This window comes from Leucopleurus acutus (genome assembly GCF_964270905.1).
Source record: "Leucopleurus acutus genome assembly, chromosome: 1".
NCBI lineage: Eukaryota > Metazoa > Chordata > Mammalia > Artiodactyla > Delphinidae > Leucopleurus > Leucopleurus acutus.
This window is the reverse complement of record NC_139142.1, coordinates 121,664,593-121,687,022: the sequence shown is the minus strand read 5'-3', so window position 1 is coordinate 121,687,022 and position 22,430 is coordinate 121,664,593. Positions and strand designations below refer to the sequence as shown.

Here is a 22,430-nt window from a genome sequence, read left to right as displayed (position 1 = left end):
TCCTAGCAAAATTAAACTTTTTCCCGAAAAAATAAATAAGCCAATGGAACCCTCTGAATAGTGTTTCTCTAGCTGCCAGCTGCAACCCATTCGTAAATCACGAAATCAATTTAGTGGATGCACCACCTGTCAGCATTAAAAACAAGCTGAAATAGAATAAAAGAATAGGAAATCTCAGACTGCATCTTAGTAATCGGTATTGTTTTGTGAATTATTTATTTCAATTTTATACATAAAAGTGTATACCGGGTTAGGATGGGACAATTTTGATGTTTGAAATACACTGCTCTAAAGCTGCAGTTGTTAAAGAGTGGACCGAAGACGACCCTTTTGGGTGTACGAGAGGCCCTCCCTTTCCCAATCACATACATACGTGTGTTAGGTCTGATTTTCTTCATAAGCTTCAACCAAAACTTTTCTCAAAAGATTGAATATAGAAGCAGGTATGAGAATTCATCTGTTTTCATTTGAGACAGACACTAAAGATATTTTCAAAACTAAAACAATTCCACTCAATTTTTTTTCGTTTTGTTTTAGAAAAAATACAGTCGGTTAAAATTTTTAAATGCTATTTATGTTAACCTGTTTATTATTTTTAAACGAGTTTAAAAAATTTCTGCCTTAATTACTATTACAGTAAATAGCAATAGATATAACCCACAGAAACAAAAGCACTTTGGAGTTTGCAACAATTTGAGAACCCCTGATCAATACGAAACAAAGGACTTCAGGCCTGACTCCTGGCAGGTTTAACACGGTCCCAGGCCCTCTGGGGAGCCCCCAACTGCGGCCCGCTCCACTGATACCCAGACCGGGTGTACCCCGATGAGAATCCTCACGAATATGAACAGATATTGACGAAAGGGCAGGGTTGCTGACGTAAGAGAGCCGAGAAGTGCAGCTTCACTGCGCACGCTATACTATGTAGCTGAAAAGCTAAAAGATTTTTAGCGAATCTTTGCGACACTGTCGCGTTTCGTTGGTTCCGTGCCGTAAAGACAGCGGCGGAGCCGCCCCCGGTGAAGACAGCTGACGTGCGCGGCAATGGCGGATATGGAGGATCTATTCGGGAGCGACGCCGACAGCGATGCTGAGCGTAAAGGTGGGGTCATCTGGGCTTGGGTGGAGGCGAGAGTGGCGGGGCTTCTGCGGCGGGAGCTCAACAGCGGTCCGGTTCCGGGTCTGCGAGCGCTCCGGCGCCGCGGGCGAGTGATGGCTCTTCCTGCACTCCTGCCCCAGCTTCCCCTGCACTCCCGGCGGTGCCAGCCTCCTCCCGGAGGGCGGGAATGAAGTGACAGACGCAGAGTGTGTACCTCGAGGTTTTTGGTGTCCATGGAGCAAGCCGTGCCTGGGAGCGTGTGGAGCGAAGGGGGCACGGGGCAGGGGTGGAGGCCGGGCAAGCCAGCGCAGCCGGAGGAGGAACCTTGGAGTCCTGCTCTGTCCTGCCTTGCACAGGCCAGCGCAGAGTAAGGGCTCTTGTGAATGAATGGAAATTAGGTGTTCAGGAACATGGGGATGGGATGGGCAAATTTGCATAGGGGCTCAGAATGCCCTCTTGAATGAAACCAGAGCGTGGCGTGTTGGGGAGTTTAAGATGTCTGGGTGAGGAGATTGGGACGGATACCGAGGTAGGGCTGCATGTAGGCGTTACACGCAGAAGATAATGTGTCCTCCGAGAGCCTGTGCAGAAACTCTAGATAATTTCTTGAGTCGGTGGTATTAGATGGGGGAGCGTAGGAGGTCTGTGTTTGGAGAGAAGGGATGAAGGATTTGATGCAGAAATGAATTAGTGAGTGTATGTTTATGGTGCAAGGAAGTCTTTCTGGCACAGAGTGGGTATTTGAGTTTGAAATATGAATAGGAGATATTTGAAGTCAGAAGGGGCCCAAGACCAAGTTCAGAATTCTTGCGAGTCCCCAGGCTCAAAGTAATGTAGTACCTACTTTTTTCCTTAGCATAGTGCATTATCGTGGTTGTTTTTTTCTTTCTCCAGCTTCAGTTTATTAATACTTTTTAGAGTATAGTTAAGGGAGCACCAGGTGGAAGTCTAGTGTGAGGGCTCTACCAGGATGGACATCCAGAATGTTCTTTCTAGTCAGGATGTCTGGAAGTATAGAGCCCAGTATATTCTTGTTCCACTCACTTTGCTGTTTTCCTTTACCCTTCATCTGTACTTGTCCGTATCCCTTTCACCCTTCAAGGCACAGAACCATGTGAACCCTCCTGTGACTCACTTCCATGAAGTTGTTCGTTCAGCATTTATAGATCCCCTGTCATGTTTCAGCTACTTTGCTAGATATAGGGGATATAATGATGAAAAGATTGTCCTCCCCCCGCCCGCCCTCAGCTTACGTCAGTGCTTAATGCATACTTGATAAATAATTGGTTGGGAAGCACATTGGATAGAAGCAATAGTAGAGGTACCCTGCAGTGCTTTCCCATTGCAAACTCAGGGCATGGGGAAGTGATGTATGGAGATGGTTGCTTCTCTGGGCTTCATGTTTTACCTTCTTGTAAGTCTACTGCTGCATTCTTCTCTCTTACCATTAAATTATAGAACTCTCTAGGATTTACTTCCAAATCTGTCCTTGAAGGTTGCTATTGGTCCTGAACTTAGGATGGATGTGGCAAGGTAACTCCTGTTATATCATCATATTTAATTATTTCCCTGGGCTAGGACAGAGGTAGAAAATAACTACACTTGACAGATTTCTTGGTATAACAGTGGGTAGAATTCCTACCTAGGCCCAGTGTGTTTCTTTCATGTATAAATGTGCCAGGTCTTTAATTTCTTTCAACAATGTTTTGTAGTTTTTATTGTATAAGTTCTGCACTTCCTAGGTTAAATTTATTCCTAAATATTTCATTTTGGATACTGTTGCAAGTGGAATTGTTTTCTTAATTTCATTTTTGGATAGTTCATTGCTAATTATAGAAATACAGCTGATTTTTGTTTGCTAATTTTGTATCCTGCAACCATGTGTAATATATTAGCTCTAATAGTTGTTTGGGGTGTGTGTGTATTCTTTAGGATTTTCTACATATAAGATCATGTCATCTGTGAGTAGAGATGGTTTTACTTCTTCCTTTCCAATTTGGATGCCTTTTATTTCTTTTTCTTGATTAATTACCCCAGCTAGAACTTTCTGTATAATGTTGAATAGAAGGGTGAGAGTGGACATCTTTTTCTTTTTCCTAATCTTTGGGAAAAAGCATCCATTTCTTTACCATTACATATGATGTTAGCTGTTGGTTTTTTGTAGATGCCCTTTATTACGTTGAGATAATTACCTTCGATTCCTAGTTTGTTGAGTCGTTTTATCATGAAAGGGTGTTGAATTTTATCAAATGTCTCTTCTGCATCAATTACGATGATCAAAATTTTTTCCTTTATTAATATTGTGTTTCATTTTGATTTTTAGATGTTGAATCAGTCTTGTATTCCTAGGGTAAATTCCACTTGGTCATGGTGTATATCCTTTTAATATGTTGTTGGATTTGGTTTGCTAGTATTTTGATACAATTTTTGCATACATATTTATGAGGGATATTGGTCTGTGGTTTTCCTTTTTTGTGATTTTTCGTCTGGCTTTGGTATTGGGGTAATGCTGGCTTAGAATGTGTTAGGAAGTGTTCCCTTTACTCAAGTTTTTGGAAGAGTTTGAGAAGGATAGGGATTAATTCTTCTCTAAATGTTTGATAGGATTCACCAGTGAAACCATTTTGTCCTGGCTTTTCTTTGTTGGAAACTTTTTGATTACTGATTCAAACTCTACTTGTTATAGGTCTATTCAGATTTTGTTTCATCTTGAGTCAGTTTTGGTAGATTGTGTATTTCTAGGAATTAATCCATTTCATCTAAATTATCTAATTGTTGGTATACAGTTGTTTATAGTGTTCTCTTTTAGTCTTATTTTCTGAAAAATTAGTAGTAAAATCCCCACTTCCATTCCTGATTTTAGTAATTTGAGGGTTTTTTTTTTCCCTTGGTCAGCTTAGCTAAAGGTGTGTCAATCCTAAATTTTTAAAGAATGAGCTTTTGGTTTCATTGATTCTATTATTTTTTCTGTATTTTATTTATCTCTGCTCTAATCTTTATTATTTTTTTTCCTTCTGCTTGCTTTGAGTATAGTTTTCTTTTTCTAGTTCCTTAAAGTGAAAGGTTAGATTATCAGTTTGAGTTTTTTGTGTGTGTGTGTGGTATGCGGGCCTCTCACTGTTGTGGCCTCCCCCGCCGCGGAGCACAGGCTTTGGACGCGCAGGCCCAGCGGCCATGGCCCACGGGCCCAGCTGCTCCGCGGCATGCAGGATCCCCCCAGACCGGGACACGAACCCGCGCTCCCTGCATCGGCAGACGAACTCTCAACCACTGCGCCACCAGGGAAGCCCTGTTTTGTTTTTTAATGTATGTGTTTACAGCTACAAATTTCCTTTTTTTAAAAATTAATTTGTTTATTTATTTATTTATGGCTGCATTGGGTCTTCGTTGCTGCGCGTGGGCTTTCTTTAGTTGCGGCGGGCAGGGGCTACTCTTCGTTGCGGTGCACGGGCTTCTCATTGCGGTGGCTTCTCTTGTTGCGGAGCATGGGCTCTAGGTGCACAGGCTTTAGTTGTGGCTTGCGGGCTCTAGAGCACAACCTCAGTAGTTTTGGCACATGGGCTTAGTTGCTCCGCGGCATGTGGGATCTTCCCGGACCAGGGATCGAACCCATGTCCCCTGCATTGGCAGGCGGATTCTTAACCACTGTGCCACCAGGGAAGCCCTACAAATTTCCTTTTTAGTACTGCTTTCCCTGCATCCCTTAAGTATTGGTAGGCTTTGTTATCATTTTCATTCATGTCAAAATATTTTCTAATTTCCCTTGTGATTTCTTCTTTGCACCCTTGATTGTTTGAGTGCATTGTTTAATTTCCACATATTTGTGAATTTTCCAGATTTTTTTCTGTGATTGATTTCAGTTTCATTCTGTTGTGGTCAGAGAACATACTTTGTATTATTTTAGTCTTTTCAAATTTATTGAGACTTGTTTTGTGTCCTAAAATTATGGTCTGTCTTGGAGAATGTTGCATGTGCAGTTGGGAAGAATGTATATTCTACTGTTGAGTGGAGAGTTCTACTGATGTCTATTATGTCTGGTTGTTTTATAGCATTGTTCAAGTCCTCTGTTTCCTTACTGATCTTCTTTTTGTTCTGACCATTATTGAAAGTGGGGTATTTGAAGTTTCCAGTTGTTACTGTTGAACTATTTCTTCCTTCAATTCTGTTGGTGTTTTTTTTTTTTTCTTTTGGTGCATATACATATATATATATTTTTTATTGAAGTGTAGTTGATTTACAATGTTGTGTTAGTTTCTGGTGTACAGCACAGTGATTCAGTTATCTATTATACATATATACATATACATATATATTGCATACTTTTTAATATTCTTTTCCATTATGATTTATTACAGGATATTGAATATAGTTCCCTGTGCTATGCAATAGGACCTTGTTGTTTATTCATTCTGTTGGGTTGGCCAAAAAGTTCGTTTGGTTAATGAATACATTTAATAAAGTTCTTGGTGAAAATGAAAAATGTGTGTTTTATTTTTACTTAGAACCGAATGAACTTTGTGGCCAACTCAGTGTATATAATAGTTTGCATCTGCTAGTCCCAAACTCTCAATCCAATCCTCTCCCACCCCCACTCTCCCTTCGCAACCACAGGTCTGTTCTCTATGCCTGTGAGTCTTTTTCTGTTTCATAGTTAAGTTCATTTGTGTCATATTTTAGATTCCACACATAAGTCATATCCTATGGTATTTGTCTTTTTCTTTCTGACTTACTTCACTTAGTAGGATTATCTCTAGGTCCATCCATGTAGCTGCAAATGGCATTATTTCATTCTTTTTTTATATTCCATTGTGTATATATGTGTGTGTGTATACATAAATATGATATTTATATATATATCATATATATATATATGTCTCTCACATCTTCTTTATCCATTCATCTATCTATGGACATTTAGGTTGTTTCCATGTCTTGGCTATTGTGAACAGTGCTGCTATGAACATAGGAGTGCATCTATCTTTTTGAATTATAGTTTTGTCCGGATATTTGCCCAGGAGTAGCATTGCTGGATCATATGGCCACTCTGCTTTTCGTTTTTTGAGGAACCTCCATACTGTTCTCCATAGTGGCTGCACCAATGTACTTTCACACCAACACTGTAGGAAGATTTCCTTTCTCCACACCCTCTCCAGCATTTGTTATCTGTAGACTTTTTTTTTTTTTCGCGGTACGCGGGCCTCTCACTGTTGTGTCCTCTCCCGTTGCGGAGCACAGGCTCCGGACGCGCAGGGTCAGCGGCCGTGGCGCACGGGCCCAGCCGCTCCACGGCATGTGGGATCTTCCCGGACCGGGGCACGAACTCATGTCCCCTGCATCGGCAGGCAGACTCTCAACCACTGCGCCACCAGGGAAGCCCATCTGTAGTCTTTTTTAATGATGGCCATTCTGACTGGTGTGACGTGGTACCTCATTGTAGTTTTGATTTGCATTTCTCTAATAATTAGCCACGTTGAGCATCTTTTCATGTTCCTGTTGGCCATCTGTATGTCATCTTTGGAGAAATGTCTGTTTAGATCTTCTGCCCATTTTTTGATTGGGTTGTTTGTTTTTTTGTTATTGAGTTGTATGAGCTATTGGTATATTTTGGAAATTAAGCGCTTGTTGGTCACATCAATTGCAAATATTTTCTCCCAGTCTGTATGTTGTCTTTTCATTTTGCTTATGGTTTCCTTTGCTTTGCAAAAGCTTGTAAGTTTGATTAGGTCCCATTTGTTTATTTTTGCTTTTATTTCTATTGCCTTGGTAGACTGACCTAAGAAAACATTGGTACGATTTATGTCAGAATTTTTTGCCTGTGTTCTCTTCTAGGAGTTTTATGGTGTCATGTCTTATGTTTAAGTCTTTAAGCCATTTTGAGTTTATTTTTGTGTACGGTGTGAGGGTGTTGTAACTTCATTGATTTACATGCAGGTGCATATATGTTTTAAATTATATCTTCATGTTGGATTGACCCTTTTATCATTTTATGATGTCCTTTTTTGTCTTTTGTAACAATTTTTCTTAAGACTTATTTTGCCTGATATTAGTATAACTACTAATATAGTTATACTATATAAACAGTATAACTACTGTTATACTGTCCTGTAGACAGCATATAGATGGATCCTTTTTTAAAAAAAATATTTATTTATTTTTGGCTGCGTTGGGTCTTTGTTGGTGCATGCGGGCTTTCTCTAGTTGCAGGGAGCGGGGGCTGTTCTTTGTTGCAGTGCGTGAGCTTCTCATTGCGGTGGCTTCTCTTGTTGCAGAGCACGGACTCTAGGCGCATGGGCTTCAGTAGCTGTGGCTTGTGGGCTCTAGAGTGCAGGCTCAGTAATTGTGGTGCACAGGCTTAGTTGCTCCGCGCCATGTGGAATCTTCCCGGACCAGGGCTCGAACCTGTGTCCCCTGCATTGGCAGGCGGATTCTTTAACCACCGTGCCACCAGGGAAGTCCCAGGATGGATCATTTTTTAAATTCATCCTGCCAATTTCTGCCTTTTCATTGGAGAAGTTGATTTATTTATGTTTAAAGTAATTACCAGTAAGAAGGACTTCTGCCATTTTGATGTTTGTTTTCTATGTCATGTTTTTTCTTCCTCAATTCTTCTTATTACTGTCTTCCTTTATGACTGCTTTTCCTGTAGTGTACTGTTACGATTCCCTTCCTGTTTCTTTGTATATTTTTAGTTTTAGTAACTTTCTTAATGGTTACTCTGGTGACTACAATTAATCTTAATTTCTAACAATCTAGTTTGTATTAATACCAACTTAATTTCAATAGTATACAAAAACTTTTTTTCTATATAGCTTCGTCCTCTCAACTTTTTATTGTTGTCACAAGTTACATCTTTATACACTGCCCAGTGATGTAGATTTATAATTATTGTTTTATACAGTTGTCTTTTAAATTAAATCTTATGAAAAAAGAGGAGTCACTAACTAGAAATTCATTAATACTGACCTTTATACTCACCTATTTAGTTACCTTTACTGGTGTTCTTTATTTCTTCTTGTGGATTCAAGTTACTGCCCATTGTCCTTTCATTTCGGCCTGAAGGAGTCCCTTTAGCATTTCTTGTAGGGCACTGGCAACAAACTCTAAATTTGTTTTTATTGAGGTGAGATTTACATAACATAAAATTTACCATCTTATTTTATTTTTATTAAGGTATAATTGACATACAACATTAGTTCCATGTGTACAACATAATGATTTGATATTTATACATATTGTGAAATGATCACCACAGTAAGTCTAGTTAACATTTGTCACCATACCTTGTTACAGAATTTATTTTACTGTGATGAGAACTGTTAAAATCTACTCTCTTAGCAACTTTCAAATATGCAATACAGTCTATTAACTGTAGTCATCATGCTGTATATTACATCCCCATGACTTATTTTTTTTATAACTGGAAGTTTGTATCTTCTGACTCCCTTCACCCATTTTGCCCACCTCTCCCCCTTCCCTCATTTATTCTCTGTATCTATGAGCTTTGTTTTTTTAGATCCCACATATAAGTGATATCATATATACGGTATTTGTCTTCCTCTGTCTGCTTATTTTACCTAGCATAATGTCCTCAAGATCCATGCATGTTGTTGTAAACAGCAAGATTTCCTTCCTTTTTTCTTTGGCTGTGCCACATGGCTTGTGGGATCTTAGTTCCCCAACCAGGGATTGAACCCAGGCCCCCTGCTATGGAAGCACCCAGTCCTAACCACTGGACCACCAGGGAATTCCCAAGCTTTCCTTCTTTTTTATGGTTGAATAATATTCCATTATATATATATGTCATATTTACAGTGGCATGAATAGTATTTTATTGTATATATACACCACATTTTCTTTGTCCATTTATCTCTAGATGCACACTTAGGTTGTTTCCATATCTTGACTATTGTAAGTAATGCTGCAATGAACATAGACATGCATATATCTTTTCAAATTAGTATTTCTGTGTTCTTTGGGTAAATACCCAGAAGTGGAATAGCTGGATCATATAGTAGTTCTGTTCTTTTTCTGAAGCATTTCCATAATGTTTTCCATAGTGACTGCAGCACTTTACAATCCCACCAACAATTACAAGTGTTCCCTTTTCTCCACATCCTCTCCAACACTTGTTACTTCTTGTCTTTTTGAAAATAGCCATTCTAACTGTGGTTTTGATTTTCATTTCTCTGATTAGTGATGTTGAGCATCTTTTTATGTACCTGTTGGCCATCTGTCTTTTTTAGGAAAGTGTCTATTCAGGTCTTCTGCCCATTTTTTAATTGTATTGTTTGTTTGTTTGCTACTGAATAGTATGAGTTCTTTACATATTTTGTATATTAACCCTTTATCAGATATATGATTTGCAAATATTTTATCCCATTCAGTAGGTTGCCTTTTCATTTTTGTTTTGTTTTGTTTTGTTTTGTTTTGTTTTGCGGTACACGGGCCTCTCACTGTTGTGGCCTCTCCCGTTGTGGAGCACAGGCTCCAGACGCTCAGGCTCAGCGGCCATGGCTCACGGGTCCAGCCGCTCCGCAGCATGTGGGATCCTCCCGGACCGGGGCACGAACCCGTGTCCTCTGCATCGGCAGGCGGACTCTCAGCCACTGCGCCACCAGGGAAGCCCTGCCTTTTCATTTTGTTGATGGCTTCCTTTGCCGTGTAGAAGCTTTTTAGTTTGATGTGTCACACTTGTTTATTTTTGCTTTAGTTGCCTTTACTTTTGGTGTCAAATCCAAAAAATGATAACCAAGACCATGTCAAGGAGCTTACTGCCTGTTTTCTTCTAGGAGTTTTATGGTTTCACGTCTAAAATTTAAGTCTAATCCATTTAGAGTTAAATTTTGTATATGGTGTAAGATAGTGGTCCAGTTTCATTATTTTGCATGTTGCTGTCCAGTTTTCCCAACACCATTTATTGAAGAGACTATCCTTTCCCCATTGTGTATTCTTGGCTTGGTTCCTTTGTTGTAAATTAATTGACCATATATGTGTGGGTTTATTTCTGAGCTCTTTATTCTGTTCCATTGATTTTTGTGTCCGTAATACAGTTTGAAATCAAGGGCATGATGCCTTCAGCTTTATTCTTTTATCTCAAGATTGCTTTGGCTATTTGGGTTTTTTTTTGTTCCATACAAATTTTAGGATTCTTTGTTCTATTTCTGTGAAAAAATGCCATTGGAAGTTTTATAGGGATTGTGTTCAATATGTAGATTGCTTTGGGTAGTATGGACATTTTAACAGTATTGATTCTTCCAATCCATGAGCGTGGAATACCTTTCCATTTATTTGTATCTTCTTCAGTTTCTTTCATCAGTGTTTTCAGCGTACAGGTCTTTCACCTTTTTGGTTAAATTTATTCCTAAGTATTTTACTTTTTTTGATACAATCGTTAATGGGATTGTTTTCTTAATTTCTCTTTCATATAGCTCATTATTAGTGTATAGAATCACAACTGTATATTGATTTTGTATCCTGAAATTTTATTGAATTTATTTATTCTAACAGTTTTCTGGTGGAGTCTTTAGGATTTTCTATATATAATATCATGTCATCTGCAAATAGTGACAGTTTTACTTCTTTTCAGTTTGGTTGCAGAATTTTTTCTTTCTCTAGTTGTGGCACATGGGCTCCAGGATGCATGGACTCTGTAGTTTGCAGCATGCATGCTCTCTCATTGAGGTGCACGAGCTCGGTAGTTGTGGCGCGAGGGCTTAGTTGCCCTGTGGCATGTGGGATCTCAGTTTCCTGAGCAGGGATCATACCCGAGTCTCCTGTATTGGAAGGTGCATTCTTTACCACTGGACCACTGGGGAAGTCCCTGAATATGTCATTTTTAAGTGAACAATTCAGTGGTATTTAGTACCTTTAAAATCTTGTGTAGCCACTATCTCTGTCTAGTTCTGAAACATTTTCATCACCTCAAAATAAAACGCCATACCCATTAAGTAGTTACTTGCCATTTGCTCCCTTTGCTAGCCCCCATGAACCATCAGTCTGCTTTCTGCATTTATGGATTTATCTATTCTGGACATTTTATACAAATGGAATCATAAAACATGTGGCTTTTTTTTTTTTTTTTTTTTTTTTTTGCTGCGCCTCGCAGCTTGTGGGATCTTAGTTCTCCAACCAGGGATTGAACCCGGGCCCTTGGCAGTGAGAATGTGGTGTCCTAACCACTGGACCACCAGGGAATTCCTAACATGTGGCCCTTTGTGTCTGATTTCTATCTCTTACCATCATGTTTTTGAAGTTCATCTACATTGTAGTATGTATCAGTACTTCATATCTTTTTAATGACTGAATAGTATTCCACTCTGTGTATATATCCCAATTTGTTTATCTAGCTGTTGATGGATATTGGGTTATTTCCATCTTTTGACTTTTAAATAGTGATGCTACTTGTGTACAAGTACTTGTGTGAGTGCCTGTTTTCAGTTCTTTTGGGTATATATATAGGAGTGGAATTGCTGAGTCATATGGTAATTCTTTGTTTTACTTTTTGAGAAACAACGAAACCATTTTTTATAGCAGCTGGACCATTTTAAATTACCACTAGCAATGTTTGAGTGTTCTATTTCTTCATATCCTTGCCAATACTTATTTTACTTCCCCCCCACCCTGCTCTTTAAAATACAGCCATTGCTGTTGGTGTCTAGTGATATCTAATTGTGGTTTTGATTTCCATTTCCTAAAGGCTAATGATATTGAGGCTAATGATACATCTTTTCATGTACTTGTTTCATTTGTGTAACTATGCAGAAATGTCTATTTTTCAAATGGGTTTTTGTCTTTTGGTTGTAAACATTCTTTATATATTCTGGATACTATACTGTAAGTATATACATATACTTGACAGATATATGGTTTGCAAATATTTTCTCCCATTCTGTAAGCTGTTTTTTCACTTTTTTGATAATGTCCTTTCTTGCATAAAAGCTTTTCATTTTGAGGAAATCCAATTTATCTTTTGTTGTTGTTGCTCATAATTCCTTCATTTTTGAAGGATAGTTTTGCTGGATATAGAATTCTTGGTTGACAGTATTTCTTTCAGCACTTTGAATATTTCATACCACCGCCTCCTGGTTTTTATGGTTTCTGATGAGAAATCAACTGTTATCCTTATTGAAGATCCCTTTGTATGGGACCTGTTGCTTTGCTGCTTTCAGGATTTTTTCTTTGTCTTAGACAGTTGGATAATGATGTGTCTAGGTGTGGCTCTCTTTAACTTTATCCTACTTGGTATTTGTTGATCAACTTGTATGTGTACGTCGATGTCTTTCTTCAAATTTGGGAAGTTTTTGGCTATTATTTCTTCAAATATTCTTTCTGTCCCTTTCTCTTTTTTCTCTTCTTCTGGAACTCCCATTATGCATAGATTGGTACACTTGCTGGTTTCTCACAAGTCTTTAGACTTTTCATCTTTCTTCATTCTTTTCTATTTTTGTTCACCAGACTGGATAATCTCAGTTGATGTATCTTTTTTTTTTTTTTTTTTTTTTTGCAGTACATGGGCCTCTCTCACTGTTGTGGCCTCTCCTGTTGCGGAGCACAGGCTCCGGACGCGCAGGCTCAGTGGCCATGGCTCATGGGCCCAGCCGCTCTGCAGCATGTGGGATCTTCCCGGACCGGGGCATGAACCCATGTCCCCTGCATTGGCAGGCAGACTCTCAACCACTGTGCCACCAGGGAAGCCCTCATTTGATGTATCTTAAAGTTTCCTGATTCTTTTTTCTTCCTACTCACATCTGCTGTTTAGTCCCTTTAGTGAATTTTTCATTTCAGTTATCGTACTTTCCAACTCCAGAATTTCTGTTCAGTTCTTTTTTTATAATATCTGTCTTTTTATTGATATTCTCTATTTTGTAAGACATCATTTTCATTGACTGGGCTTCTTCAGGGACAGTGTGTAGCCTTTTTTCATATGTATGGGCCATGCTTCCTTCTTTCTTTGCAGGCCTTATATAATTTTTTGTTGATATATGGACATTTTGAATATTATAATGTGGTTACTCAGGACAGCACTCTTTTCCCCCCCCCCCCAGCATTTGTTGTTGCTCTTTGTTGTAGTAGTTATTGTTTATTGACTCTTTTGAACTAATTTTGTAAAGTCTGCAGTCTGTTGTGTATAGCCACTAAAGTCTCTGTTCCATTAGCTTAGTGGTCAGCTAGTGATTGGACAGAGATTTCCTTAAATGCCACAAAAAGAAACAAAAACAATAACGAAAAACTCCCAGCCTTTGCAGGTTGGCTCTGTGTGTGTGTTAGGGCATGCTTTCAACACTCAACCAGGTTGTTTACAACCTGTGTCTTTGCCTTCATTTCCTGCTTGCACAGAGTCTGAAGGTCAGCTGGAAGTGAGAGTTTAGGGCCTTCTTGGTTCTTTCTTGAGCATGTGCACAGCCCTGGGCAAGTGCATGGCTTTTCAGGTCAGTAAGAATATGTGGGTGGTGTTTTTCCTTTTCTTTTCTTTTTTTTTTTTGTTTATTGTGGAAGCTTTTAAAAACCCTTGTATTTTGTCATTCCTCAGCCTTTTCTCCCAAGCTTTTTAGTTAGTCTGTTGTTTGCCTCAACTGCTTTCCATTATCCCATACAGAGGCAACTAATACATTTGCCTGTAAATGTTTTTGACCAACACTCTCAGGTAGCTTCCTTAGCAACAAGAGAGTTCCAAGTTAGGTGAGATAAAGTCAAGCCTTTTGAGCCAGTCCTTTCAGTGATCCACCAGACAGATCAAAACTAACAACCATGATTCTTTGCAAATGAGGTGCCTTCTGCTTCCTCCATTAATGGTACATGCACCAGAAATTTGGGCTATTATCTTCAAGGTACCCTTGACCAAGGGGTGGGTTGGGGGTGGGGGGGTATATTAAAACACCCCTTTTTTCTTACTGAGACTCAGCTTTTTTTTCTTGTTAAGCATTCTCCTGGTTGCTGCAACTTTTAGTTAGTTTCCAGAGTCTGAGAAAATAGATGCTAACAGCTTTTGACAAGTTTTTTCATTGCTTTTATGTTGGGATGGACTTTTGGTGTTCCTTATTCTGCTTTTTTTGCTTACATCACCGTGTGTTTATATGATCCCATAGATTCTGATTCTGGATCAGGCTCAGATTCTGATCAAGAGAATGTTGCTTCTGGCAGTAATGCCTCTGGAAGTGAAAGTGATCAAGATGAAAGAGATGACTCAGGAAAACCAAGTAATAAGGAACTGTTTGGAGATGACAGTGAGGATGAGGGAGCTTCTCATCATAGTGGGAGTGATAATCACTCTGAAGGATCAGACAATAGATCAGAAGCTTCTGAGCGTTCTGACCATGAAGACAATGATCCCTCAGATGTAGATCAGCACAGTGGATCAGAAGCCCACAATGACGATGACGATGAAGGTCATAGATCAGATGGAGGGAGCCATCACTCAGAAGCGGAAGGTTCTGAAAAAGTACATTCAGATGATGAAAAATGGTGCAGAGAAGATAAAAGTGACCAGTCAGATGATGAAAAGATACAAAATTCTGATGATGAGGAGAGGGCACAAGGATCTGATGAAGATAAACTGCAGAATTCTGATGATGATGAGAAAATGCAGAACACAGATGATGAGGAGAGGCCTCCGCTTTCAGATGATGAGAGACAACAACTGTCTGAGGAGGAGAAGGCTAATTCTGATGATGAACGACCAGCAGCTTCTGATAATGATGACGAGAAACAGAATTCTGATGATGAAGAGCGGCCACAGGTGTCTGATGAGGAGAAAATGCAAAATTCTGATGACGAAAGGCCACAGGCCTCGGATGAAGAACACAGGCATTCAGATGATGAAGAGGAACAAGACCATAAGTCAGGTAATACATTTATGAGAACCATAATGGTTTAGTAGAAGCATTCAGGTACAGCAGGGGCTCATTTATTCTTTTCACGTTCCTACTTTTAGTACCCTGTTTTTTCTCTTCTGTCCCTCCATTTTAGCCTTTTCTAACTCTATACATTTTGCCTTTAAACATTTTCCTAATCCATGTATTATTTCTCTCTATTCCCCTTCCATTTAATATATGATAGATCAGGAAGAAAAAAATTTAAAGAGGAAAGTCTTAGAGAAAGATGTATAGTGCTAAAGTAGCTAGATATCAAATAGTTAGTTCCATTTTTGTGGGTAACTAAGAGCACGCCTCAGGTGAGAATAGATTTGCCTGGGCGAAAAAACCCAATACCATTGAACCTCCCCCATAGGGTAACTATAATGAGGTGTGAACACCAGGTTCCAGCTCAGTTTATTTGAGATCCAAAATTTCATCCTCCAGAGGTAATCAGGCTCCAAGGAGTTTGCTCAAACTAATCAAATTCACAGGAAACTATAAAAATTGAATTGCAAAATTGTTTGTTTCAAGAGCATCAATTATTTCTCTCTTATCATTGTATCCTTTCCTTTGGGGGAAAATCTACATTGGATGCCAAATTATAACAATCAGGAGGTGACCTGGGGAGCATAATATCCAGAAAGTGAAAACCCAGCTGGATGATCTCAATGAGCTATGATAGCTTGATATATGTGTCCTCATCCTGGGGAGATGTGCTTGGATCAGAACATTCATTCCCTAAAGACAGCAGGAAACACAGAGCTGAACTTTGGCTTTTGGACCCTGTTTTATAATAGTCATTTACACTGTTTTCCTGAAGTTAACACGTTCTCATATAGAATATTAAAACAATTAGCCATCTTCTTTTTTTGTATTATATAAAAGTCACTTTGATTAGGTTGGAAGTCTTCCTGAAGTAATTAATATCTGGATTGCTTCATTTCTATAAGTGATTGATTATAATTACATATTGATCCTGTCTTCTTAAGAGCTGCAGTATGGAGAGAGGGGGTCTTTTCCCCTGTAATACATACCTCAGGATAGCATTCAACACCACATTTTAGCATTATTTAGGAGAGGAGATCAGAAAATTTCCAGAGATGGATATAGGTCTATATAGACTATAGGACTGCAGTAAGTACTCAGTAACTAGTTCTGGGTAGAGTTATTTGTACTGTTACCAAAATCATTAAGGCTCATGCACTACTTCCCAAATACTAGCAGGCTAATATAAAACTAGGGTCATATTAGGAATCTTGTAGCTGGTCATTCTGCTTAATTCTTAACTAGTTCTACAATGGTTCTTTTTTTTTTTTTTTAACATCTTTATTGGAGTAGAATTGCTTTACAAAGATGTGTTAGTTTCTGCTTTATAACAAAGTGAATCAGCTATACATATACATATATCCCCATATCTCTTCCCTCTTGTGTCTCCCTCCCTCCCACCCTCTCTATCCCACCCCTCTAGGTGGTCACAAAGCACTGAGCTGATCTCCCTGTGCTATGCGGCTGCTTCCCACTAGCTATTGGGTTTACATTTGGTAGTGTATATATATTCATGCCACTCTCTCACTTTGTCCCAGCTTACCCTTCCCCCTCCCCGTGTCCTCAAGCCCATTCTCTAGTAGGTCTGCATCTTTATTCCCATCCTGCCCCTAGGTTCTTCATGACCATTTTTTTTTTTAGATTCCATATATATGTGTTAGCATACGGTATTTGTTTTTCTCTTTCTGACTTATTTCACTCTGTATGACAGAATCTAGGTCCATCCACCTCACTACAAATAACTCAATTTCGTTTCTTTTTATGGCTGAGTAATATTCCATTGCATATATGTGCCACATCTTCTTTATTATAGTGGTCCATGTTTGAAGTTTACAATTAGGTAAATAATTGTACCATCCAGATATATTTGCCTCTTCCATTGCAATATTTTTTACCTCTTTTTTTTCTTCTGTAATGAGTGGTATATACATTTAATTATAAGTTTCAGTACTGCTTTTTGCATTCTCCCAAGTTTTTCTGCTTACAGAAATCAATGTTCCTTTTATTAATTTTATTTTAAAATTTACTATAGTAAGTTGATTTTTGTGTGTGTATGTACAGTTCTGTTAGTGTCAATGCATGTATAGATTTGTGTAACCACCACCACAGTCAAGATACAGAATAGTTCTGTCACCCTAGAAAACTCCCTCATTCTATACCTTCTGTAGTTATATACTTCCCCACCTGTGACCCTTGACAACTACTCTTCTGTTCTGTCACTGTAGTTTTGTCTTTTTGAGAATGTCATCATATAAATGGAACCATACAGTATGTAACCTTTTTTCTTTCACTTAGTGTAATGCATTTGAGACTTACCCAAATCGTTACATGTATCAGTAGTTCATTCTTACTTATTACTGAGTAGTTTTCCATTGTATGGGTGTACCACAGTTCGTTTATCCCTAATGTTGCTTTTATTTATTTATTTATTTTCCTAATGTTGCTTTTAAAACACAAAATTCTAAGTAATGATATGACTGTGATTATGCAGATCTTCTGATTCTCCTCTTACAGAATCTGCAAGAGGCAGTGATAGTGAAGATGAAGTTTTACGAATGAAACGCAAGAATGCAATTGCATCTGATTCAGAAGCAGATAGTGACACTGAGGTACCAAAAGGTACTCAAATTACTTCTTTTATATATCTGTATTTCCATCCCTCTCTCTGCATTTAGTTGTAGTGCATTCCCAACCCTGGGCACTGGCCCCAGACTGCAAGACGCACAGAAGAGAGTGTGGATACATTTAGTGTATACAGGCAAGTTGTACAGATATTAGAAACTGCTTGCACTTAATTAGTTGAAGAACCTGCTTCATTTATAGTCAGAGTGAATCTGCTATTAGGGGCTGAGGCTCTGGTTGAGGTGGAGATGGCAATGTCCATTCTTTGGTTTGAATAATGACAGTTCCAGCGCAGCTTGTTAGCTTGTTCTTTTTTTTTTTTTTTTTTTTTTTTAGTAAATTTATTTATTTTTGGCTGTGTTGGGTCTTCGTTGCTGCATGCAGGCTTTCTCTGGTTGTGGTGAGCAGGGGCTACTCTTCGTTGCGGTGCGTGGGCTTTTCATTGTGGTGGCTCCTCTTGTTGCAGAGCACAGGCTCTAGGCACGCAGGCTTCAGTAGTTGTGGCATGCGGGCTCAGTAGTTGTGGCATGCGGGCTCAGTAGTTGTGGCTCGCAGGCTCTAGAGCGCAGGCTCAGTAGTTGTGGCACACGGGCTTAGTTGCTCTGCGGTATGTGTGATCTTCCCGGACCAGGGCTCGAACCTGTGTCCCCTGCATTGGCAGGCGCATTCTAAGCACTGCGCCACCAGGGAAGCCTGTTAGCTTGTTCTTAAGTTCTTAATAGGTTAATATCAGATGAAGAACCATATTCTTCAAGCTATGGTTTATTTATTTAAATTAATTAATTTATTTATTTTTGGCTGCATTGGGTCTTTCTTGCTGTGGGCAGGCTTTCTCTAGTTGCGGCGAGCGGGGGCTACTCTTCATTGCGGTGCGCGGGCTTTTCATTGCAGTGGCTTCTCTTGTTGCAGAGCACGGGCTCTAGGTGCACGGGCTTCAGTAGTTGTGGCTCTCAGGCTCTAGAGCATAGGCTCAGTAGTTGTGGCGCATGGGCTTAGTTGCTCTTTGGCATGTGGGATCTTCCCGGACCAGGGATTGAACCTGTGTCCCCTGCACTGGCAGGCGGATTCTTAACCACTGCACCACCAGGGAAGTCCCCAAGCTCTGGTTTAGATGAAGAGTTTATAAAAACCCAGTGTTAGGTAAGGTGGGTTTGTTGTAAGGTTAAAAGATCTACCTGTTCACCTCTTCACGTGACTACATTTCAAATGGCTAATTACTATACAGTAAAGATAAGATGTTAGTATAAAAGTTACAGCAAACATAAGTTTGATATGCACAACCATTTTGTGCTGAATGGTAATTAGGCATTAATGTTAAATAGTTTATATAAATTATCACAAGTAACAGTATAACTAAAGGAAACATTTAGAGAGTCAACTAGAGAGAAAAGGAGAGAGCTGGACAGAACAAGCTCTGGGGTTTACTTAAAGATCTTTAGATCTATGTACATGGACTTCGGAATCAGATGATCCAAGTTAGAATCTTTGTGGTTCTTTGCACTTTCCAACTGTATGATTTTGGTCAAATTAATTACTTACTACACTTAAATTTTCTGATCTGTAAGAAGGAGGTGATGCTAACCACGTAACAGCGTTGTTGTGAGAATTAGATATATTAATTATTTTATCTGTTTACAGTTATTTATTGAGAATCTGCTTTGTACTAGTACTATTCTGTGCGCTCAGAATGTAGCAATAATCAAAACAGATAAAGACTTCTCCCTTGTAGACCCCATATTCCGGTGGGGTCAGTGTAAGGTAGGGAGAATAATAGCACAATAAGTAAATGAAATGTTAGATGGTGATAAGACCTAAGAAGAAAATAATCAAGTGGGGACGTGTGAGTGTTGCTGGATGGAGTTGTAGTTTTGGTGATTTTATCATATAGATGAACTTTTCAATACTTGTGACCTTCCTCCTTCCTCCTCTTTTTAAAAAAAAAAAAAATTTTTTTTAGAGCAGTTTAAGGTTTGCAGCAAAACTGAGGGCAAGAGATTGCTCATGTATGCCCTACCCCCACTCATGCATAGCTTGCCCCACTATCAACGTCCTCCACCAGAATGGTACATTTGTTACAGTTGATGAACCTACAATGACATATTGTAATCACCCAAAACCCATAGTTTACATTACGGTTCACTTCTTGGTATTGTATATTCTATGGGTTTGGAAAAATGTATGACATGGATCCACCATCTTCATGTCATACAGAATAGTTTCACTGTCCTAAAATTCTCCGTGCTCTGCCTGTTCATCCCTCCCTCCTGCCTAACATCTGGCAACCAATGATCTTTTTACTGTCTCCATAGTTTTGCCTTTTCCAGAATGTCATAGTTGGAATCATATAGTAAGTAGCCTTTTTAGATTGGCTTCTTTCACTTAGTAATATGTATTTAAGTGTCCTCCATGTCGTTCATGGTTTTACAGCTCATTTATTTTTAGCACTGAGTAATGTAGGCATACCTTGTAATATTGCACTTCAGTTTATTGTGCGTCTCAGATACTGTGTCCTTTGCAAATTGAAGGTTTGTGATAACTGTGCATTGAGCAAGTCTGTTGGCGCCATTTTTCTAACAGCTTTTGCTTATGTCATATCTCTGTGTCACATTTTGATAATTCTTGTGATATTTCAAACCCTCCACCAGCAAAAAGATTATGATTCACTGAAGGCTTAGATGATGGTTAGCATTTTTTAGCAATAAAATATTTCATAATTTTTAAATAATTTTAAAATTTAAAGTGTTTTAAAATTAAGATATGTACATTTTTTTAGACATAATGCATTTGCACACCTAACAGACTACTGCATAGTGTAAATACAACTTTTATATGCCTTGGGAAACCAAAAATTTCATGTGACTTACTTTATTGCAATATTCACTTTATTGTGGTGGTCTGGAACCAAACCCAAGATGTCTCTGAGGTGTTCCTGTATTCCATTGTCTGGAAGTACCAGTTTATCCATTCACCTACTGAAGAACATCTTGGTTGCTTCTGAGTTTTGGCAGTTATGAGTAAAGCTGCTATAAACATTCGTGTGCAAGTTTTCGTGTGGATGTAAATTTGCAGATCCTTTGGGCAGATACCAAGGAGCACAATTTCTGGGGCATGTGGTAAGAGTATGTTTAGTTTGGTAAGAAACTGCCAGACTGTCCTCCAAAGTGGGTGTACCATTTTGCATTCCCACCATCAGTGAATGAGAGTTCCTGTTGCTCCACATTTTTGTCAGCATTTGGTGTTGTCAGGGTTCTGAATTTTGGCCATTCTAATAGGTTGCCTCTTCTTCTTTTTTTTTTTTTTGTTGCCTCTTCTTTTTCAGTGATCTGTCCTTCACCTTGTCTCAGTAACTCACTCCCATGGTTTTATCCTAGATCATGTCATTACCAATAATCATAACTCTTTTATAACCCCAATTTCAAGCAGTCTTCTTTTTGACTGCCCTCCTATCTTCCTGTCACCTCCTCTACTACCCCACCTTGATTTATTGATTTATTACAGATGGTTGTTGATGTTGTTGTTTTGCCTATACCTGAAGTTCTGCTTGAGAGGAGGGGGACCTGGGTAGACATGGACCTGTAATTTTAAAACTGGAGGGACTCTATAGAGAATAGGCCTGTGTAGAGTGCTTAAGCCCCAAATTTGAGTATCTAGATTGTAGGAGGATATTTTTGGGCTCCTGGGGAATAGAGGAAAGTAGAAGAACAAGGATGCAGTGAGTGAAGGGAGAAAGGAGTGCCTCCTGTGCAGCTTTGCCCTTCACTGGATTTGCCCCCTTCCCTCTCCACAGACATTCTTGTCAGATCTTTGAGAGCCAGGCTCAGAGTTGTGTTTGAGTGGTTTCTGGGTGCTTGGTCTAGAAACCTTGGGAATATGTTGAAGTGATAGCTTTGAAGAATCATTGTTATAGATATTAATACTAAGCATTTTTTTCTCCTATATGGAAGATAATAGTGGAACCATGGATCTCTTTGGAGGTGCAGATGATATATCTTCAGGGAGTGATGGGGAAGATAAACCACCCACTCCAGGACAGCCTGTTGTAAGTAGAATTACCAGTGAGAATTGGAGGAGGGTATTAAATCTGTCTTCTATGCTGGGAAGAGGAAGTTGATAAATGAATTGCAGTATGAAAATACAACAAACAGATGACATTCTCAGTTAATTAGGGAACACTTGGTTATAAGGAGGATTAGAAATAGCTGCCATGGCACATCCATCCACGGAATACTACTGAGCAACGAAAAGGATTTAACTATTGATATACGTTAGCAACTTGGATGAAGTTCCAGGGAATTACGCTGAGTGAGAAAAAGCCAGTCCCAAAAGGTTACATACTGTATGAATTCACTTATATAATATTCTTGAAATGACAGAATTGTAGAAATGGAGAAGAGATTAATGGAGATTAAGGAGGGATGAGGGCAAGAGGGAAGTGGATGTGGCTGTAAAAGGGCAGCATGAATCTTTGTGGTGATGGAAATGTCCTGTGTCTGCCTGTATCAGGGTCAGTCTCCTGGTTGTGATATTGCACTATAGTTTTGCAAGATGTTATCACTGGGAAAAAATGGATAAGAAAAAGAAAGAAAGAAAGAAAGAAAAAGAACTGCCCAGCATGAGGTTAGCGCCATACCTTAAGAGACTAGACTGCAAGGACCTGTGAATTGAGAACCATTGGTTTAAATGTTTTTTGTGTTTTGTTGATAATCTTCTCTGATTTTAATTGATAGAGTGACTTCATATTGAAGTGCTGATTAATTTCACACTTCTATCAGTGAATATGTGGAAGGTAGATTTATCACAAAAGAGATATT

General features: G+C 39.0%; 1 protein-coding gene across 3 annotated transcripts in view; it reads left to right on the top strand.

Moving 5' to 3' along the window:
* The first annotated feature begins 1,029 nt into the window (after positions 1–1,029).
* LEO1 (LEO1 homolog, Paf1/RNA polymerase II complex component) overlaps positions 1,030–22,430 on the top strand; it is a 55,703-nt gene continuing 34,302 nt past the window's right edge. For 2 of the 3 annotated variants that reach the window (XM_082842905.1, XM_082842906.1), the window contains exons 1-4: positions 1,030–1,102; positions 14,185–14,940; positions 17,512–17,616; positions 21,564–21,658. In XM_082842905.1, the coding sequence (XP_082699031.1) occupies positions 1,045–1,102; positions 14,185–14,940; positions 17,512–17,616; positions 21,564–21,658 (1,014 nt within the window). In that variant the 5' untranslated portion in view covers positions 1,030–1,044. Of the gene's footprint in view, positions 1,103–13,973; positions 14,941–17,511; positions 17,617–21,563; positions 21,659–22,430 lie in introns of those variants that run through there. The other variant, XM_082842904.1, reaches the window with a different exon arrangement.